The sequence below is a fragment of the Zophobas morio genome, unplaced genomic scaffold (genome assembly GCF_036711695.1).
Source record: "Zophobas morio isolate AGI-343-1 ecotype UQ-CSIRO unplaced genomic scaffold, CSIRO_AGI_Zmor_V1 ptg000044l, whole genome shotgun sequence".
Lineage (NCBI taxonomy): Eukaryota > Metazoa > Arthropoda > Insecta > Coleoptera > Tenebrionidae > Zophobas > Zophobas morio.
The window spans coordinates 803,772-827,098 of NW_026972149.1; the positions used below are offsets into that span (position 1 = coordinate 803,772).

General features: G+C 34.5%; 1 protein-coding gene across 1 annotated transcript in view; it reads right to left on the bottom strand.

Annotated features, from left to right (window-relative positions):
- Positions 1-758: 758 nt before the first annotated feature.
- LOC135141283 (SLIT-ROBO Rho GTPase-activating protein 1-like) overlaps positions 759-23,327 on the bottom strand; it is a 33,166-nt gene continuing 10,597 nt past the window's right edge. The window contains exons 2-15 of the mRNA XM_064072251.1: positions 10,246-10,429; positions 9,518-9,683; positions 7,554-7,775; positions 7,375-7,503; positions 7,088-7,309; positions 6,752-7,027; positions 5,090-5,360; positions 4,824-5,036; positions 4,530-4,635; positions 4,259-4,477; positions 4,140-4,210; positions 3,905-4,085; positions 3,540-3,765; positions 759-1,642 (exon numbers count right to left, since the gene is read on the bottom strand). Coding sequence (XP_063928321.1) covers positions 812-1,642; positions 3,540-3,765; positions 3,905-4,085; positions 4,140-4,210; positions 4,259-4,477; positions 4,530-4,635; positions 4,824-5,036; positions 5,090-5,360; positions 6,752-7,027; positions 7,088-7,309; positions 7,375-7,503; positions 7,554-7,775; positions 9,518-9,683; positions 10,246-10,429 — 3,317 coding nt within the window. The 3' untranslated portion in view covers positions 759-811. The remainder of the gene's footprint in view (positions 1,643-3,539; positions 3,766-3,904; positions 4,086-4,139; positions 4,211-4,258; positions 4,478-4,529; positions 4,636-4,823; positions 5,037-5,089; positions 5,361-6,751; positions 7,028-7,087; positions 7,310-7,374; positions 7,504-7,553; positions 7,776-9,517; positions 9,684-10,245; positions 10,430-23,327) is intronic.

Consider the following 23,327-nt stretch of genomic DNA (forward strand, 5'->3'; position numbering starts at 1 on the left):
CAGCAAACGGGTTTCTATGAATAACGTGTTTGCAGAGTATTATATGTTAAAAATAATCTGATGGATTTATGAATGGCATTAACTTATACTAATTTTCACTCTTTGCTAGTATAAGGCAAGGACTTAAAATAGAATACACAATATTCAGTACTAAAGATAGAACATGTAAAATAGATTCGATGTAAATGATAAGACCATAAACAAATGACTTTATATCTAGATAGGCACCGATGAATACAATTCATAAATTGGTGTGATAGTTAATAAATTCACAAGTCCAATACAATTTGACATTGTATAAATATGTACGTATGCTACATCACATGAATATTATATGGTTGAATCAGTCTAACAAAAAATATATATAAAAACAATCTCTTACACACACCCTGTCTAAGTACTTTTTGATTATTTTTCTAGGTTAAATCTAAACATATTGTATCAGTCTCATTAAAAAAATCGTCCATTACTATGTTTTTACTTAAAGTGACTAAAATATAAAATTACAGTTAACAATATCAAATCAGCACAACACAGAGTGTAAAAGAAATAGCCATGCAAGCTCCTCAAACATAAAAATGTGTCAACAAATGTCAAATGTAGGTACTACACGTCATAAGCACCACAATGCCATCGTTTTACAACAGACTTGAAAAGCAAATTGCACGAAATTAAAGCATAGTATGGGTAATGTACGCGTAGTGGTACAACACAAATATCAGTCACTCATAACAACAGAAACGTTAAAAAATAACGAGTTTTCAAGAGTATACCTTTAGTTTATTGTCTTGAACAAACGAATAGGGTACAATTATGTGGGAAGATCTGGTTGGTCTTTCCGCAACACGTCGCTAGAAACCGACAATGGTACAGAAAACGCGGGTTTTTTGAGCACTGGGGGTTTCGCTTTGAGCTGTGGCTTAAAAGTAGTAGTGGTCGCACCTCCGATCGTAGCATACTTGCGCTCGGGCATTGGACTAGTTATAGCTATTAAGTTAAAATCTGTGCTAAGTTCGCTACTTTCAACATGAACTTTGGTGTTCTTTTTGAGCGTACATTGATTCTGTTTGGCAAATCTTTCCGCAGCGGTTTGCATATCTGGACTCTCTGGCCCTTGAGGACTCTCTACGGGTTTCACTGAAGCATCGTCCTCGACTAACCCTTCCTGGCTACTAGATACTGATATGGACTTCTTCGCGCAATCCTTTGGACTCGAGTTACCGACTAGAGGCAGATCCATCACCAGATCGGGTGTATGGTTTTGCCTTTGCAAGTACGATTCGGACAATCTATTGGCTTTTAGCGTTTGCGACTGCGACACCTGGATATGTGACTGTTGGTTTGCCCGTCTTTGCCACTCCTCCCGATTTTGACTAAAATTCACGTTGGATTCGTCAATCTCAGGTTCTACCGGCTTACGATCTTCTGCGCTCTCGGAATCTGCTTTTTCGTCATCTTCAATTGGCTCATTTTTAGGTTCTAGCTTTCTAGTTAACAATAAAGGAGATCCGTTAACTGTAGTACTTGGACTCGGAGTTACATTTATCGTTGTACATTGTGGAAGTAAAGCTGGATCGCGGGTTTTATTAAGTAAATGCGACTCTAAAGGGACATCCAAAGATTTGAAACGACTATGGCCATTCTGAAACAAAAATATCATGTAAATGGATGTCAACACATCCGGTATACACAAAAGATATAATTTTGAAGAAAGATGAAGATAATTAGTTTAACCTGAACATTAAACACTGAATGATCTATGGGACAGCAAATCTCTTAAATGGTGGAAGGCTGCAAGTCACGTGGTAATTAAGCAAAATAGATTATCTAATATGACATTTTAACAACACTAATAAGATTATCTTAACGTTATTACTTATAATGAATTATGTACAATAGTAGATATTTAACTTTGTTTAAGACAGCATTTCAATTAAAAACTGACATCATAAAAGTCAGTATACAAACATGTTTCTGTATAACATTCAACTTAGAAATTATGATCATTAAATGTATTTACGATTGGAAAACAACGTGAAACATTTTTGGCAACTTGCACTGAAATATTACCGGTTTTTGCAACGATTAACAAATTACCAACATTTCTTTTTTTTGTGCAGCCTTGTATAATATTCCAAAAATATTAGATCATAATTATAGTATTACAAATTTTCATTCTATTCGTAGTTGTAATTATCGATAAATGCATGACTTGTCTTGCCCAGAATAGCTTATAAATAAAACAAGTCGTAACAAATGCCAAGTTTTTCATGTACAAATGACCGACGCTCTTAATTACCACTGTTGACCTACTTGAAACATCTATTAGGTTTCGTAAAAGCGGGTTACTTTAGCAAAAGAAAGAATACGTGGTGATGGATGAATTTATTTTTCAACAAATTTTCAGTTTCTTAACTTTCGCGTTACATTATTTTTGCATATTTAAAAGTAACCCACGTGGGTCAAGGTTCACATTTACAAGCACTAGTTAGACACTTCTGATATCAAACACCAAATTCCCTAAACCTGAAGTGTCATTGTTTTAACGTGAGACTAATGTATGTAGTGAGACGTTGTTCGAAATACGTCAAACTGACGTGTTTTAACTGTTGTGATCTGACTAGTGCTTAATCTAAAAAACAACGTTACATATAATGAAAGTGCAGCCTACGAGGACGTTTTAAGATCGAGCATTAAAGAATTTTACCATCTTAACCCTCTAATGCTATTAGAAGTGTTATTGTGCGCATGCATGAACAAGTAAAAATAAACACCAAACATGCGAAAGTGCTCACCTTTAAATTCGCAGTCTCGGATTGTAGTCTAGCAAATGTACTATGAAATCAACAAAAAATAAATAAAATAATAAAGTGACAATACTACTTTTTTTTTCTAAAACACTGTGTTCTATTCAACCCAGTACATCTACGATAAATACAAGTAAATTCATGTACACGTGATTTGTCGTTACTGGGATTTTAAATAAAACACACTGTTAGAAGCCTAGCAAAATTTTGATTTTGTACGACACTCAAAACAAGAATTTCAAAAAAATCATTTATTCTTTTTATAAGTCTACATGACAAAATTCATGCATACAAAATGTGTATACAATTACTTCAAAAAAGAGATTACCTGCACCCTATTTTTAAATATATACAAATAGGTACAAATATAGACGTCAATCAAATCACAAGTTTAATAATTTAAATAAAAATTTATCCTCTGTTTTGTACAAAATACATGCGCATGCGTTCAACACTGAAGACACGACACAAAAAAAAACTAAAACACTTACATGCACAAAAGCAATAGTACTAATTTTACAAAATGTGTAATCACAAAGTTAGATAACTTACTCGTAACATAATGAGATCACTGTGTACATGAATTTAAAGTATTAGATATAGATCCTAATACTGTATGTTAAGAATACTTACGCAATGCATAGCATTAGGCAAAAAATTATATTAAATCATAAAAAATTGCAACATGGCAATTAGCGAAACACGTGCACACTAGACAGTAGTTTCCAATACCTCTCTCGTTTGGTTTAATATTACTGGATTGTTTTCAGACGACAAAGACTCGTTCATATCGGTCACATTTGTCCATGTGACGGGGGCACACTGCACTAGAGGCGAATTACTTGCAGAGACGGAACTTTCGGACAACATGGAGTCATTCGAGCTGGAAACTCTCCTCCTCATCGATTCTTCTGACGAACTGGACTTTAGGTTCTCCAGCTTCTCGCGATCATCATCCCTGCAACAATAAAATAACATAACATTTTTTTTTGTATATCTTTTTGACGAAACATTAGGTGGGTTTACCCAACTGCAAGAATCTTGTTTTTTAATAAAACCAAATTTTAATTTAGTTATTTTTATTGAATATAGCTTACTTCATTTTCAAAGATATATATTTATCTGGAATGAGTCCTTCTTGTCCTTTTACTGAGCCTCTCCACCAGTCGTTCGACACTTGCGAGTACAAAGTAACCGTGTCGCCTTTTTTTAAAGATAATTCTCTGTCAGATCTAGCTATGAAATCGAATTGTGCTGTCGCTTCCATGTTTTCCGAATCTAAAAATCAATGCGTAATTTTTGCATTAGTATGAAATAAGAAATTTCGCATACCGTCTTCAGACGGGTACACTTCTGAATCTAGATCTTCTTGTACTTGATCAGATGGTGAGTCACCGACGTCACTAAAATAAATTATTAAAACAAACTTGACACTTTGTGAAAAAACTTACTGGTCGTCTGGTTCTGGAGATATATATTTCTCATACACAATTCCACCATCGTTCGGAAATATTTCATCGTTGAACATTATTATATTCTTAATCAGTTCATTCACTTGGTTCTGATACTGAACTTGGTCCTTGTCATCAGGAACTGGTACCAGAGTAGGTCCAAAACAAATAGCTAAGTTGTAAGGATCCATCATATTTTCGTCAGAAAATTCTGACAAGCTATAAAAATATGTCAGAATGTCATCACCACACTTAGTCAACTTAAACTTACTGGTTAAGGAAGGCAAAGAGATACCTCATCACAACTATCACAGGTCGGGGTAAACTACTGATTAATTCCCTCATTTTAACAATGAACTCTCTCTTAGGTTCTAATTCTAAAAAAACAAATCGTTATTCATGCATTTGTAATTAGGACAAAAAAGGTGACCTAGTCAGTATGACAGACAAGTTGTGTAACGTACGTCGCAACTTTGTCAAAGTTAGGTTAGGAAAAGCGACTCTGATCTAGTTCAACTGTCTAGCATTGTGACTAGATCACTTTCCATCATACCTTGGTACTTACGTGCAAGTTCCATAAACTGCTCAAAATAAATAATAGGAAACAATGGTTCTCTCAATTCTCTTAAATACAATTTTAAAACTCCAGCGACGCTATTAATGTCAGACGCGTCTGTCATATCAGCCAAAGGATCCTCACCGCGTTCAAACCACTCTCGGAAATTGTTTATTTCTACTTGAGATCCCGATACTCTAAAAATACCTTGATGGTGCAAACCTGCAAGTGCACGGTGTCATAAAAATATAAATACGTTACAACGCTGATTTTACCATATAAATTAATAACTCTAATGCAAGACTTCATAATTAGAGGAATGTCTTGATTTGTGGCCTCCAAATATTCTTCCAAAGAACCACCAAACAATTTCGGCTGGCCACTCATTTGTAATCGTCCTATTCGTTTTCGTCGAGGAGTTTTTACAACCGGTTTAAGAGTGCTGCAGTAGTCAGGTGCTTCAGAGAGTAAAGATTGTCGTATGTATTCTTGTTTGGCATCTAAACGGGCTATCCTGGTCGACCCCAGTAAATACTCGCGGAATTTCTACAATATTAGAAGAATTTGTAAAACATTATACTTTCAGCCAATTTTAAACTTGTTGAAATTCCACAGGATTCTTTCATATGGAAAAATTTATAAGTATCGTTAGATGCGACACAAATTTCATACGAAGTTTTGTCGATATATTTTTTTTTTAGGGTCAAATACTGTGATCGTGTTGTCGAAAGTTTTTTTATACTGTTATTACAGCAAGCGAAGATCGGACAAAAATTTTTTTTATAATACCATATTTTAATATAAAAAATATATCATTTTAACATTTTCGTGAAACTTCTATATCCTGAAGCCATGCATGTAAGTGATGGTTTTTTAATCAAAGCTCGTCCCAGTCTCATGTCAAGTGTTAATTAAAAGAGACATTTTTGTTTATAAAGAGACGCTTTCATCTACTGTATTTGTGACATGTAATCATATGAGCAATTAAAAATTTAATTACTTTTATACATTTTCAGCAAGTTATTAAAAAAAAACAACTTTGTATCTTTTAATGAAAATAAAAGAATATTCACAATTTGCCTTATGGTCATTGAACCCGAGTGTTTGTGATACGCTTTGATCTAAAACCAACAAAAAAAAAACTTCCTTCGGCGTAATTAACAACAAATAATTAAATCCATGACGAAGTTTGCGAGTTATCAACGAAACGAAAATTTCTGCAATACTTCGAAACGACGTAACAATCGTTACATTTTGACTACACTTCTCACGTCCTATCTCACGTCAAGTGTCAATATTTACAAAGTGCGAATCGTTAAAAATATGAATAATTTTTATCGCACTAAATGTCAACAAAACTTTGATCGCGAATTCAAGCCCGACGAAAGGTTAATATTAAACCTTGTTTGTTCAGCCTGCAATTAAAAATTTATACGTAATTAATTTAGAGCGTACTCGACTTGCTAACTAGCGCAATTATCAACAATGCAGTGTCATTACCCCAATCCGTACATAAAACAAAAATTAAATTAGCAGCACGCAACGTGGAATACAAAATCTGCACGTAATCAAGTCAACGAATTTCAATAGAAACTTAATTAGAGCCATCCACATCATCGAACGCTTCAGGATTTTTTCCGCCCTAACGTAATAAAAAAATTTCGATTTAACTTTGTTATATACACTCATACATTATGAATTACAAGTGCGTTACAATTAACGATTAATTACGAAGTTGGTTAGTTATGTTGCGATAAAGACCACGTGTTTAATTATTTGTAATTTTTATACGAACATTCAAACTGTATTGTGAGTCATCGAAAAAAAATCGTGAATTTGCGCCCATTCGACTCTCTTTCGCCGGTAATTTTCCACACACAGAGAGAGAGAGCGATTTTAGTATTGTTAATAATCGAAATTTTAAAACACCTACTCACCGTTAGATAAAATTCTTCAGTTTCTTGTCGATCGGCCCTCAGTTTAATGGAAACCGTCTCCGGTGGTTTTCCCGCAGGAACTGGATTTTCTCCGAAGTATCCACTACAATCGTAGTCCTTCGCGTTCAGCATTTCCAGTAGCGTGGATTCGGCCGTTTCGAGCGTCTTCCAGACCTCCTCGGACTCGGCCCGCAGCGAAGTTACCCTTTGTTGCAACTGGCACAGCCGACTCTCCATCTCTTGATGTAGTACTTTCTGGATCTCTGGTTCCGCCGACTTAAATAAAATAAAATTTCCAATTTAAAGATAACATCAGCAATTTCGCGTCGAACCCACCTCTTCCTGTTTTTGCCCTTGGAATTCAAATTTTTTCGGTATCATGAACGCCGCATGGTTGTATTCGAGAAACCGCTGTTTGTCTAATCTAGAGTCTAGGGAGTTTATGCAGGCGGATAGAGTGTCCAAACCGTTCTGAACGGACCTCTGTCTACCTTCTTCCGCCGAGACGTGCATGAGAAGTGCGCGGGATATGCAGTTGTGGAACCCGAAATCCATACACTGAAGAATTTGGGTGTTTATCCGAGGTATGATATTTTAAGACAACACAAGCAAACTATACTCACATCAATGAGATCGGATAAATCGTCTACGAAATATTTGTGGATGGTGGTGTTGGAAGCTTCTAAACATAAAATATATTCGTTTCTTGCTTTGAGAGCTTTCAGTTTTGCGTCCGTGTATTTGTGTTTGCGCTACGAGAAAAAAAGTCAAAATAAACACCAAACGTGATGGAATGGACTACCTTCATCACTTCCTTTTCCATTAACTTGTATTTCTTGGACCTGTCTAATTTGTCTTGAGATAAAGACTGTTCTAATTTAGATCTTTGGGTTTCAGCCGATTTCAGTTTTGCTTCCGCTTGACGGAGCTCCGCTTGATAACTGTGATATGTTTTCATTGTTGTGTGTAGCTCGTGCAACACACGAAGTATCTCCTCGTGTGTTTCGTATCCGATTTCACGACACTGAAATATTATTAGAAAATTCATAAACTTTCAGATACGACGGACATGCAACAGTTCAACACACGAGACCTGGTTCTCACACAAAATAATAACACAATTATTTCATTAATAAAACACAAGGTTTACCACGTGTTTCATTCGCAGTTAGTAAGAAATGATCTCACTCCTAAACATTCTTAACCCTGGCTTATTTATTAATGTATGTACATTAAAAATAAATAAATAAAATCTTTTATGAAGATCCCGAAAGTTCAGACCTGCGCCCATTCCAAATTATACAGCTTTGCAAACATTGCGAAATTTTTTGTCACAGAGATCAACAACAAAATCTCGTTACATATATCAGTAACTAAAACACTTGTTCCGTCCTGCGGATGTGAGATTAAGTTTTTATATTGAATTAAAATAGAGAGAGGAAAATGCAGCTGTCATCCGTCATGTTTGAAAATCCTGCTAAATCTGATAACACATTCACGTCGCAGCCATGCGTTTTTATTTATTAGTCAAAGTTTATTTTGCTTGAAAATGTAAAAATATTATGCACAATACACAAAAAATAATTACGAAGGCAATAATTTGACACGACTCGAACTGTTATTACTGTCTTAACAAACAACAAGAACATTTTCATTGTGTTCACGAATGACGATACTTTAAAATTTAAATAAAATATAGACACTTTAACTTTATCTTTAACCTTAAAGATACTTCTGCAGTTTTTTTTCTGTAACAAGACTAGTCAGACTAAAGTCTGACAATAGAAGAGAGTTATAGTCTGATTTTATTTGTCATCATAATAAAAAAAATCACTAAAATCTACCCGTCCTTCTTTACACATTGTACAGTAGCAGTTAGCTATCCATTACCTAGTGTAATTGTTTAACAATGAGCAGTGTAACTGTGGTTCAATGAAAAAAATATCAAGGTCGAATGTACTGAAGTATTAGGATTCGCTTTAACCAGAAATGATTATCTGCCAAACTATCAAAACAATTCTTAGTAAAATACGAATTTTTATGGCTTTCGAAACGTCAGCAAATTCATAACGACCACTGCGACGTCACCCGGATATTAACTTTTCACTTTTTGTAACCACTTATCAAACTAACCGCTTATATCGTCATGTTAAAAAAAGTGACAAGACACTATTGAGCGAGAATGTGTGTGTATATATAGACTTAATAACAATATTTGAGGAAAACTATTTTTTAAACGTTCAGTGTACCATTTTAGGAACGACAAACAAGGTTAAAAGCATTAATGCGCGCTAATTCGATATCACTACGATAGCAGTAGCGGAAACATCGACCCTATTAACTATGTAAAGTTTACATAAATATTTGCATTTATAACATACACAACACTAAAATTGTCTAATACATTGGGCGACCCAGTGTTGTAAAAATGCAAACTTTTCTCGTACGATAAGATAAAACAAAAGAAATAAGTCATCGCGTAACGGATTTACGGCTCTAAATACGAAAAACCCTCTGCGAGATTTTTAGTCTTGGAAAAACATAATTCTTCCATATTACACTGTCACTTCTTTTAAGAAATTCTTATAAAGAGGAAACGCGTTACTTTGTTGACATTCTAAATATTAAAAAAAAAGCCGAGATGTTCTCAATATGAATTTCTTCCAGCGTCTTATGTTGATCTGTTGCAGAACAAACACACAAACAAAAAAGCGAAACGTTTTGTCAACAAAAAAATCTTGTAATAACACGTCACAATGGGCTTACCCTTTTGTATATTCTCTGGACATCCTCCATGACCTGGGATAACCTGGACACTAAATGCGTTGAATAGACCTCAGATAAAGCTACATGATCCCTGCTTAAATTTTTAGTTTGTGTTACCAGTTGTTGCCAACACGTATAACTCGAAAATAAAGGCCATTGTTCTCTTCTACAAGCGAACAAATTAATTAACACAACAGAGTTGTTAATATGCGGCGCCGTTTATGCTATAATGCTTATTGACAATGTAAATTACAACTTTTTTTGTTTTGATGATTTACAACAATCAAGGTTGTATGCAATTCCAAGATAGTTCCCGGTACCGCTGTAAAAACGGAAAGCGGTAGAGCGATATAGGTATATGATACGATATGTATGCGATGAGCAAATGCTTTTACTTATATTAAACAAAGAAAGAAATGTAGGAATGTTATTAAAAAAAAGCAGACAGAAATATAGCACGAGAATTTGCTCAGCTTTATGCATAATACTTTTTATGTACTGGAAAAGTGTAATAAATCTTTTTCCAGTTGAGGTCGCTTCATTTCGCTATACAAACAATAATTTATAGATTGCATTCAAGCAATCTCGCTTCATTTTTAAAGATTGCACACAACATAAACGGCGCGATATACAAAAGTATGATTAGAATCACCGTTGAATTGTCAATCTTGACAATGATTCGAAAGTAACTTTTCCTTTTTAACGAATTACATTACTAAACCACTTACTTTTGTTTTTGTTCTTTGTGCCTGAGCTGTAGACTTTTGGCCAATTTGTCTAAATTCTTTGAGTAATCAAGTTCTAGTTCCCCTCTTCGACGAAAAAAATCTTGCAGTTCGGTTACGATGGCCACTTGAGCTTCCATACGCATATCTAGACATCTTAACTGTTCGTTAAGCTGTAACCGGATATCTGAAAAAAACAACAACACGTAAATTTTCCGGTGTTACTAAACAGTACTCTAATTTTAATTATCGTACCTCATATCAACTACAGTATTTAAGCTGCTTTACAATGTACGCTAATGTATGTAAAAATATTAGTATGACGTGTCTTGGAAAGTTATCAACTTTGATTACTGTTTAACTAAAATTACCAGTGCACAGAGAACATTTTCAGCTTTTACAATAAGTCATAACGAACGTACAAGAACTATTTATTCAATAGCTAATAATAATACGATCGACCGTTAAAATAAAGCACAGCCAACTCGAAACCTGGAGCTTTTAATCATTTAACAACTTATCAATTTTTCTGCAACAAAGTCGCTTTGAACGTTTCAATCTTAATTTCTTGAGTGTCTCCACTAATTGTCTGCAAGATTTATGAACGAAGTCATTAAAACAACACTTACAGCCATTATTATTGCCATTATGATAAGAAACATCGCTAATAAATCATTAATTTGCAAATAAGCCTGAATGTGTGCGGAATAGCGTTTCCTCTATTCTCTCTTCGATTATTCTCCTGTGATCTTCAACTTCTTCATTATTCATAAAGGAAACACGTTTCTGCTTCCGAGGATTGTGTGTGCGTTTGTATTGTGGTAATTTTAATATTAATGTCTAATTTCTCACTTAATTAAAAGCAAGCTGCTACAGTGTCACACTGTAAGTTATGAAAGTTCTAGAGATAATCTCTGAACTCGTCTTTACATCAAAGCTGTTCTTGTGCAATTAACAAGCAACAAAGGACATCAAAACGACGATAACATTAACACGGATTTTTATCAACTCACAACGAAATTCCGTTTTCGATTAGACTAACGTTGATACTGTAATTGCAGTGGCTGTGATTAATTCAAATTTAACGGTATATAAACTGCAACAAAGCCGTTTTTGGTTTTTGTTATTGTACTTATTAGGAAATGAATTAGCTTGGCGTAATAGAAATGTGTTACGGCCACTGACCCCAAATAAGAAAAAGAAAGCAAATCTAGAACATGTTAGATAGATTTGCTATTCGTAGTACTGTCGTACTTCTTTGATATTTTTCGCTTGAACTTGCGATGATGAGCGTCCGCATTTTTAGAAGTTTAGAAGTCTTTGTTCTTTTGAAAACGGCCGTTCTTTGAACCTAGTTTTCAATGCAATGAATGCTGAATTAAATTTCCGGTTTTACGAAGGAGGTTCCACGTAATTAAGAAAATTATGGCAGCGAGGAGTTACGTTATAACCCCAAAGCCGCAAAAAACACATTACAGTTGGCACTACTGATTTCAAAATGAGCATGCAAACGACAGTCAAAAATGAATGTTTGCTTTTCTAGTTTGTCGATTAAATAAAAATGTTTCAGATTACATAGTACACATCCTCCTTTAATCTTATAAGTCAAAATAAACTGATAATTTGTCGCCAACTGGCTCAAGTGCCGAACTCATCACACACTTTAAAACAGTTTTCAAATTTGCAAAACGATTAAAATTGTTCATCTCTTTTCTACTCATCGATGATCTTGGGTTGATTAGATAATTTTTATATCAAATTAGTCATTATGTTTATTTTTAATTGCAACATTTTACTTATTGCTGAATTTTTTTCAGCAAAACCCTTCGTCAAGTAAGTACTATTTGTGCAAAGTGATTTGACGAACACTTAAAATTTGATTAATGTTCAAAACAACAAGGTAAAAACACACAGCTACAAACGTTACAACCACAACACCCGCAATACATGAGTCAAAATCGACTTTCCTTGTCTAATCAAACTAAAATCGTGTTTAAACGCGCCAACTTCATAACATAAAATCTTTATTGTTTCAACAACATGAATCACTGTTGGGGAAAAGTTACAAAACAAAACTTTTCCTCCAACTATAGATTTTTCATTACATGATCTTTGAACTTCCACGATTTGATTATCTAACCCACCAGGAAAACACCTGTTGATTTTTCTAAAATAAACATAAATACGGGAACCATTAAGCCAGTAGCATAATTTACGTAAATATACTTCTAACTCATGCGTTGGCATTGATCTGGTAGTAATTATACAGTATTGTCCGGTTATAATGAACCCGCTTGTAATGAACTTCCGGCTATAGTGTACTGTATTTCAAGTAACGAAATTTTTTCCATATATCTAATGTATTTTTTTTCGGTTATAATGAACCACTGAATCCGCTTGTAATGAACTTTCGGATAAAATGAACTAAATATTATTCAAAATAAAGTGCAGTTTTCCGTTTATAATGAACTTTTCGGGGATTCCCTGATTTACGCGCTACGCATTTCCCCACCAACTTGCTTTCTGTGCCAGTCGATTCTTGGTCACTGTGTCGAAGTAGCGCTACATAAGTACTTACTTGTGTAATAACATTGTTCGAAATGGAAAAACAAAAACGTAAAGCTCTAACCTTAAAGGACAAGTATGATATTATACAAAAAATACAAAGTGGTGTTAAACAACGCGATGTTAGCCAGGAAATGAACTTGATAAAATCCACTGTTTCTATGATATGGAAGCAAAGAGAAGCCATTTTATCAGCGTATGGTCAGGGAAATTCTACGTGTAAAAAAATGAGAAAATCAAAGCACCATGAAATGGATCAAGGGCTTCTTAAGTGGTTTACACAAAAAAGACAAGAAAACGTTCCTGTAAGTGGTATTATTCTACAAGAAAAAGCTAATGAAATGGGTAGTAAAATCGAAAACAAAGACTTCAAGTGTTCTAAAAGTTGGATTGAACGTTTTAAAAGAAGACATAATATCCGAACAGGAAAAATTGTGGGTGAGTCTGCAGCAGTAGATTTGAATGTTGTTAATGACTGGTTAACTAATGTTTGGCCTCATATTCGGAAAAACTATGACAGTGAAGACATTTTTAACGCTGATGAGACAGGGCTCTTTTATCAAATGACTCCTGATAAGACTTTAAAATTTGTGGGAGAAAGTTGTGCTGGAGGAAAGTTATCTAAATTGAGGATTACAGTTTTAGTAGCTGCCAATATGTCTGGAACAGAAAAAAGGAAATTGTTGGTTATAGGCAAATCTGCCAATCCTAGATGTTTCAAAAATAAACAATTGCCCGTAAAATACAAATCAAACCGTAACGCGTGGATGACCTCTGAAATTTTCACAAATGAACTGCTTGAATGGCATGAACAATTAAAACAAAAAAATAGGAAAATTGTACTTTTAGTTGATAACTGTACAGCTCACCCTGAGATTAAACTAAACCAAATTAAATTAGTTTTTATGCCACCGAATACGAGTTCAAAATTACAACCGATGGATCAAGGTGTAATTCATTCATTAAAGAGCCATTATAGGAAAATTTTACTCGCGCAGATGATAGAGGCTATGGACAACGGAAAAACATTTTCAGTTAGCATTTTAGATGCTGTAAATTTTATTCACATGGCTTGGCAAAAGGTTAGCAAAGATACAATAGCAAACTGTTTCAAGCATGGAGGATTTTCTGAAAAAAGTGCTGAATTTGATGCAGACGATGAGCTTCCCCTAACAGAATGGTTAAAAAAACATGAAGATGATCCTGGACTTATTTTCACAGATGTGGATAATGCAATTGAAATTGCAGTGCAAGAGAAAATCGGGGAATTTAATTTTGAAGAATATGTGGAAATTGATAACGACATAACGGTAACAGAAAGACTAACTGACGAGCAGATTATAGAATCAGTGACATCAGTCATGGCAACAAGTGACGAGGCCGAGGGTGAGGAAAATGAGTCTGATGAAGATGTTGATGTTTATGTTCCTTCTCTTAATGAAATGGCGCAAAAAATGGCAGAGACTCGCAACTTTTTAGAATCGCGCACTGTTCCGGAGCCTATATGGAACAGCTTTTGCAACCTCGAACGCTATATTAGTGACATTCACTTTTCTAATAGATATGTACAGACAAAAATAACTGATTTTGTCAAGTAGACTTGTGTTTATGTGACGTCTTGTTATATGTAATTACATAAATAGCTATGTTTTTTTTTATTTTTAGTTTATAAACCAAGAAATATTTTTTGAATTGTTCCCAACGTAGAATTGAAGTAAATTGAATTTAAACAAACGCAGTTTTTATTTTTCCGTTAATAGTGAACTTCGGATATAATGAACTAGTTTTGTTACATTTTTTGAGTTCATTATAACCGGACGCTACTGTAGTTTCGTCCAGGTGATTACTAGAAGCGTTCGTTTCAAGCAACCGGAATGATAGAAATTTGTTGAGACGGAAAAACGTGACACTTGTATAAACTCTGGCTTCAGTATTGTCGGAAAATTTGACGACGTTGTACTGTAAATAACTGTTACTTTTGTGTTCGGCGAGATGGAACAAACAAGGTTAAACGGTAAAATTTCATTTTATTAAAAATAAAATATAAGCCGCCAAACACCAACCGAGCGTGCACATATAACAAAGACCGAATTGTAAGCCTCCTAATATTGTCATAACTTTGAAACTTTGAACAATCACTAATACTTTATCTTGAGTCCGTGCTTCCACTCCTATCAGCTTTCAATTTAAGATCTCTGATTAATGTATTCAAAAATTAACCCATACACATTTCGAGAGCAAAAATGCATACCTTTCAACCACCTGTATCGGTTTCGCTGAATCGAAGACCAAAGAACTCAACAATAGCGAATGGAATCTTAACCGAGAGATGGAACACACATTCGAAAAACAAAACCTCTTATAAATATTTAATCCACCGTTTCAACAGAGGTCATAATTATACACTTGGTTTTATCCTGAGTTCCAGAATACTTTTTTTGTGGTCCGCCATTTTCAAGAGCGCCTGTTATTATAACATCACTTTCGACATCAGGTGATGCAAGTTATCTTCTAGCACGCAACATGCAGCATTATGATGGATTAAATCACTAAATGAATACAAACTATTTTAAAATTATTACTCTTGCCCGAAATTGCCCATAAACGTAATAATCCTACTTCAAGCTCCGCAAAATTAGTCTATAGCGTAGACGGTTTGAATGGAGTTCGGATAACTTGTGGTTTGTTAATTACAACATTACAACGGTTTTTACTACCACTTTATTGATTTTTTCCACTCATTAGCGGGAGACTGCGTTGTAAATGCAGTGCAGGCGAGTGAGGAAACAATGTGCTATTGAAATGTCACAGGGTGAAGTTAAAGTTTTCTCGTTGGTTAAGGAGAACCGCTTTCATGTCATGTAGACATTATCGACACCAGATCGTCGCGATTCTAATGCAGAAGGGAGCAGCATCACAATAGGCATCTAATAACGAACAAAACTTGTCAAAATTCCTCAAATACCATAAAAGTGAACGATTTTTACAACAACTTTGTTGTTTGTGTACTCATACGATATCCTTTACGCCAAGCACAATATAAAACACAACATGTCTGTAGTAACCTGTGCTGTAATAGCATCATTATACTCTGAGTGTTTTTGGAAGGCAAATTCAATTGTCAAAATTCGTCCCGAGCGGTGTTCACAAAAGTCAAAATGCGACAACCGCTTGCCAGCACCTGGTGTCAATGTCCAGGAACATCTGGGCCCGAAAAATAGCTTGTTGTTGAAAATTTATTTGTATTACGTCGAAACTAATTGTTCGGAACGGAATTTTGTTTTGAAAACGTGCCTGCTTTGTCCACCTGTACAATGTTTGCAAAGTTGGAGAACGTTGGCAAGATTAATGACTGAGAAAACTTCATCAGGATGATCGAACAAATCAGCGATGTTTCCTCAGATGTAGAACACCCTAGAACAGCCTACACAAACAAAACATTCTAAAAATAGGATTAGGAGGGTGCTATTTCTGGAGAGTTTAGTATTTCCTTGAAGCGTCGATTGAAATGCTATCCGTGAAATCCGAGATAACCTGGATTATCCTTCTTATTGGCACAGTTGGGGTTAATTAAAATTGATTAAAAAATTTCGTGTTTGTTTCGTTTCTTTTGATAAGAATGTTTGATTTTTATATCGGTTCCTTATGTAACTTTCATTCATAATTCCAACGATAAGACACGGCTACTAGTGAACATCCATCTTCATTGAGAATTTATCGATCCATTCCTTCCATTCATTAGTCCAGCGGATTACGAAGAAATAGCTTCGATCAGTTAAATTAACTTTATTGCGTCCGCCACAAAGACTTTTAAAAGCTGGGCTTAGCTTGGGCATCGAAAACCAATTAAATGTGCTAATCGACAGACGTAGAACCGTTCTAACAATAATTTAGTTCATGCCTCCGAAGAGGAGAGAAAATAATTACGACCGTATACATGTTGTCAACCCTACATCCACACACAAGTTTTATTGTTTATGCACACAGTGTAGCATATTTGCTGTTTAATCCACTGACAAGTGTAGGAGTAAATATGAATATTACATCCAGACGGAACACGGGTTAACAGGAACCCTTCTTGGAATGCATGAATTAGCAGCACCTAGCAGAATATATTCATGCTTTTGGGATGTCTCTAAGGAGATTTTCATAAACCAGTAGGTGGCGTTGTTACCGGAGAAAATTTAATATTGCTAGATTTGAAAACGTGTACAGACATTTCTAACACTTGTGGTTCATCAACATTAGAAGAAATGCCGACTCCAAAATTTACAACAGTAAATCTTCTATAACTTTTATATAATAACATACTCCTGCAAATGTGCTTTATGAATCCGTGTTGAGTTTTTACCCTTGACGTACAGATTTTTCGGAAAAAGATCAAAATTGTATAACAACATTGTGCAATTTAACTTTGAAACTTCAAAACTGATAGTTCTAAAATCTTGCAAGCGTTTTAAGGTTATCAGAAGCATGGTAAATTGCATGCTTTATTTGCCTGTACAGCCCATTTAATTTTAACCTATAGGGGTTGTCATAAAAAAAATAAAATTCGCAAAATCTAATTTTATATGTAAGATGTGAAGAAGAATGTGTATTTCTTCGTCTGTATTTCAGAAGCTAGGGACGTTCTGTCTTATATTTATTATTTTGTAACGACCAAAGTAAATACTAAGAATATAAAAATTATTGTACTAATTTGAAAAAATTGAAAAATTAGTTGCCCTAAATAAAATGTCCGTATGTCAGCCATTTAAGTTTGTTTAATTTTTTAGTTGCATTATAGTAAACCGTTTTATATATAAAATTTGTCAAAAAGACGAAGTACAGAAAATAAACTATGCACGATAGTGTGGACAGTGAGTAATTGCTTTAAGTTTGTAGTATAAAGTCTTGAACTTTCCGAATCATGAAAAGTGCGTCCCGGTATCACAACTTTCGATTTTCAACTTTCTACCGAAGAAATATGTACGCTCGAGGCACTTTGACAAAAGGATTACGCTGTCAGATTTGCCCGATCACATGGTAATTATAACCTTACCTAAAACAACAATCTTCAACCACTTAACAACTCCCAAACAGGTTGATTGTCAGAATCAATTTACAGGTTCATTCCATTTATAACTTTTTTTTTAGATAAGTTGTTATCTTTGGTTAGCGCACTTGAACAGGAATGCAAATTTTGCGTTCCCTTTTTCATGATATGTAATCATTAATGTGATATACCTTTCCCCTTCTAGTTGATTTTTTATCAAAGCAGGAGTAATTAGCAGCCAATTGACAGGAAACATGTGCTTTTCGCACCTGCCAATAGCGTCGTCCAACTTTTCCAATTTCGCTGTAACTACTTAAATTGGGGAAAGAGATTTAAGCGGAAATTCCTCGTTAATTAAAGCGAACAATTTGTCGTCCATCACAATTATAAATAATCAACTGTTCAGATGTTATTAGCAGAAAGACAATTAAGGAACAGTAACTTCGTCATTCCCGACCCATCGCATCGCTTTAATTACAATTTGCGTTTTTGTCAAATTTGACAGTTAAAATGCGACATTCTGTCAAATTAACTTGAATTAAATTAACAGTGACTAGTCATTAATAGTGACCCTTGGTTTCCACAAGGCAAATTAGATATATGCAAAGGAAGAACTTGCTAGGCTGCATCTCATCAACTCAAATTAAAATGTACCAAAAGTCAAGGACTTGGATCACAACACATTTAACCACGGTGAGGTCAGCTCAATTTAACGATTTAATTACGCATGTAAGGGATTTCATATAATTCAATCGTGATTTCATTTTATTAAAACGACGATCCATCCAAATTGTTGCTGACACTAATTTGAACAACTTTAATAAATTACTGAATTAAAAAAACATTTTCTTCTTTTAAATTTGATCAATGGCAGTGCTAAAACAATATGAGATCAACTGTTCGAAATGATTTATAAATACACAGCTGATGTTTGTCTATGGAGCGGTGTATTTTTAGACCAAATTATTCTTCTTGCTTTATCGTATTGCAGGAGATCAGCTGTAAGGTCATTTTTTCTCAAAGTTATCTCGATAGAAGCGTTTTTTGGTTGTTTATGTCATTAATAGAGTGTAGTGCCGGCACCGAATTACTTTGTAACTTTTAATGAGTTTGCGTTTGAGGGGATTGTACTCGACGAAAATTTACAAACCCTCATCAAACTACACAAACCGGTCACTCTACGAGGAACACAAACCAACAATTAATACATCTAAACTTGTAAATTGTCGCAGAACTACGTTATGCTATTCAGCTTTTAGCTTAATGAAATAATTTACGAATTTCCTACAGTTATAAAAGGGGGTCGCGAGCTCCGCTCGCTCCCTCACCGCACTAGATGTCAAATTTCTTCTGAACTCCACTTTTGTTGTCTTATTGTCGCGTCTAGTAATCTCCTTTTACTGTTCACTGTATATTTTAGCTCGACTTCCTGCACAATATTTCTTATGATCCCATATTTCCGCTCTACATTAATACTGCACTCGGACGAATATATCGAATGTCATACAGCTTTCCAAAATGTGACTGTGGCACCGCCATTTTAATATATATATTAAAATGCTATGTTCGAAATGCGCGTTTGTAATTTATTTGAGGTAAATTAATTATGCTACGTTACTATCACTTTGGAACTCTTTCTTGTTTAAGTGAGTAAATCACGCAAATTGGTAGAATACCAGAAGAGCCCGAAGACAGTTAAAAGCCTTTCCTTTCATAACCACATTTAGATATTGTGCTGATAAACTCAATCACTCTTAAAAGTGTGAGTCACCATTAATTAAAAGACAAGCGATTGTTGAAAGGTGAAAAGCACTAACGAACCATTAATGCAAGTCAAAAGTGATTACTTTTGAACTCGTGGAGGTCAAGTTCACACTTCACACCTAAAATGTATTAGGGAAGCAACGGCGCGCTAGCGACCATTACCGACTTCATCCACGCAAATCATAATAATTACAAAATCACAACTCCTTAGGTCCTTGTTTGTACATACTGCACGATGTTATGGTAATTCGTAATAATCGAAACAAATACGTTAAAGGTTATTGAACTAATTTGCAATAGTGTCCCGTCATCATATAATCGAGACAATTACTCTTGTTGAAAATTGCATCGACAAAGCCGAGTCAAGCGTAGCGACCTTCACTTGACACGGACACACCTAAAAATGACAATTTTTGATAGTGGACGTCAAAGTGGGCGTGGTTTAAATCACGTGCTGAAGTTAGGTTAGGGGAATTGTTGTGGTCATTTCGGAACACAGCAGTTTTTATCGTTTTAGTAAAATCATTATGTTCACATCCTCTTTTCCAGTATTTACCGCCAACAAAAAGGCGCCAACAAGCTAGAACGAACGCTAGAAGAGTCGTGTGATGTTGAGTTATTTACAACAGGAGAGAAAATTTTAAATAGACGCAGACGTCAAAGATTTTTTTAAACAATGGGGAATGGCGCCCACGCAGACACCACCGCTAATAAGGTTCGTTCCTGGTGCAAAACGTAATTGATTTGTTATTATCATTTTATAATTAGTGTTGTTGATGTTATAAATATTCCACTACTAGAAGGTACCATCAATTGTGGAATGTTTTCACGAAAAACACTGTACGCGGAATAAATCAATCGTTTATAAAGTTTAAATTTTTCCCGCCTGGTTCAGACAGACGGTTTACTCGTTAGATTGGATACTGATAAGTTATATTAGACACTTGAGTTACCGACGTTCCTTGTCTGATATTGGACGTTTGTAGACGTCATAGTTGTGTTAATAATAAGTCTAATTATAAGCTGTTAAAAATTATTATACATACACGGACTATCACTAGTAATCATACGTACGATAACTGACGTGTCGCGAACTACACTCGCTCTTGTCTCTCCAGAAGACAGACATTTGAACAAACTACGTAATACACTAAGTAATAAGTTCTACGTCACCTACAGTTTGATAGCCGTCGTTAATATTACTATTATTATTGTTAGTAAATCTAGGGGAATTTTACAGTCGAAACAGCCGCCTATTAATAAAATTTATCGCGTATTCTTTGTTGTCTTGTGTTTAACAAAGGAGAAGAGGAAAGGAAATCCTCAGGGTAGTCGGTATCTAAACATAGTCAGAATGAGTCACGTAAAATCTCCTCTTCGTGAGCACAGATGCAGCAAAAATAAATGCCGTATTTCCCCTATCGTTCAAAAATACAACTGAATCACCTTTACAAAACACCCTCATCATGGCGGCCACGTCGCCATTACTAAATCACCACTCGGTAACAAAATAAAAACGGTAATTGACCGACATGGTCCACAAAACACAAATTGCCTACATATGACGGGCGCAAAAAATTCAATCAAAATTCTTTTGTGCAGCATTAGATGGTTTAAACTTGTTTTTATGCCTAAATATAATATAGTTAACAATTTTGGTATGGGATGTCTCGTTCGAAAGCTGAGAATATGTGGAGATGAATAAATTTGATACGATTGTGTAAAATGGCCGAGCAACTTTCTTATTGTAACTACTCTGAAAGAACTAACTGTTGTTGCCTGGAGGTGAAGACATTCAACTCTGAAACTATGCGAAACCATCCTCGTCCAATTACATCCAATTATCGTGAAACCAGCACCCTTTTTCCATTTTCGGCTAATGCGTTCAATAAATCTACATAGATTATGCGGGGTGCCGTCATTTGCATAAGTCCCGAATGAGGGTCCATGATATAAATTGTTTCGTCATAATGGATCGGACTTCCCTCGAGGCTGATTTTCAAGATATGCAACGCAAGCAAGAAAATAATGTTCTAATGTGATATAGTACAGACGGCTATAAAATCGGACTCGATTGTAGAAAGTATGAAACCGGAAGATGACTGAGCAGTGTTGTTTTTCTACACTAGACGTCTTGTGTATGGTTTCTTTTCCGGTTGAATTCCCGGCTTGTAACAACCGAAATGTTTTAATTGAAAAGGTGACAACTGTATTCACGACACAATGGCGGTGCTTTGTTTACATGTGCACTCGATAGTGACTATACATATACATTTAAAAAACCTATTCGTTTTGTATAACGCAACGTACTCAGCAGGATAACATTTAGTGAGAAAATCGAAAGTGGTGACAAGAATTTTCACTCTACGATATTGAATGCAGAGCATACATGGGGTGCTAGAAAACTATTATACACCATAAACTTACACCACTAAGCGAAAGTCACTAATTAAGCACTTTATTTTAATTAAAGATACCGAAAGGTAAAAGTGATCATAGAATACGTATTAAAAACTGAAAAACAAACAAACTTATTAATAACAAAACGAAAAAACATACAATGTATAAACATTAGAAAGGACAAAAAAGAAAAATGAGTAAAACAGAAAAGTTCAAATTAACGGCGGTAACAAAAAATAAGAAAAAAAAACATTTGATGGTAAACCATGCTCTCAAAAAACGTTTTAAAACATCCTATAGACTAAACAATCGTCTTAATTCTTACAGAATCAATACCCCAAAGAGAGCTGTTTTTAGTCGATAAAGCTCTGGGAGAAATGACACTGAATTTAATGTTCTCTTTACATTAGAATGGCTGAATTATCAGATTAGTTACTGAGTAGTCGGATACCAATTTCCATTACCATACACAAATTCAAACATTTAGATCTGTAAAATTTTAACGCTATAGAATATATAAACAATATTTGATACATTTAGCGCGGTTCTTTGTAATTTTTATCATGTGAATTTTTTTTTGTAGTGACACTTATCAATCGCAAAAATTAATCTTTTAATGTTCGTAAATTAATAAAGTATAATGATTTACGTTAATTTTTGAGATTGAAATGAAGACGACTTCTGTTTTTCAAACTGAGTTACTCTTTTTTCAACTTTTTTAATAAATAATAATAGTAATAATATTTAAATGTGATATTCTCAGCTGTTCAATAAAGGAACTTAAGAAGGCCATCTACGAAGAATTTTAACTTTGATATTGATTATGGCAATTAGTATTGTAAATTTATTTATTTTTGTATTTTTTTTGCTTGTACTATTTGTATTTGTATTTTGTATTTATTTTGTATTCTTTTACTTTTTTTTATATTATCTGTATTGTATTTTGCTCTGTAATTGGAAATTGTTTCTGTAGAGCAAATAAACTATTATTATTATTATTAAATTTTATAATTGGGGTTCAAGTCCAATTCTTTTAACAATACTCACTTGATGTGGTAACATAGTTGCAAACACTGTTAACTGAAATTATCTAGGTTATTGTTCCAGAATACGATAACCTCTCCAAGAAAATAACAAAAAACTGTAATTTCATTTTAAAAACGAAAGTCGTTTTAATTCCGGAGAAGACACGATCAATTTATGGTTTCCCAAAATTGACTTTTGTAGATTCTTTATCTTATAATTTGTTTTCTGTGCAAGTAGCAGTTCGAATATTGCGTACGTACGGCATTAAGCCTCTAGGGGCAGGCGAAGTATGATA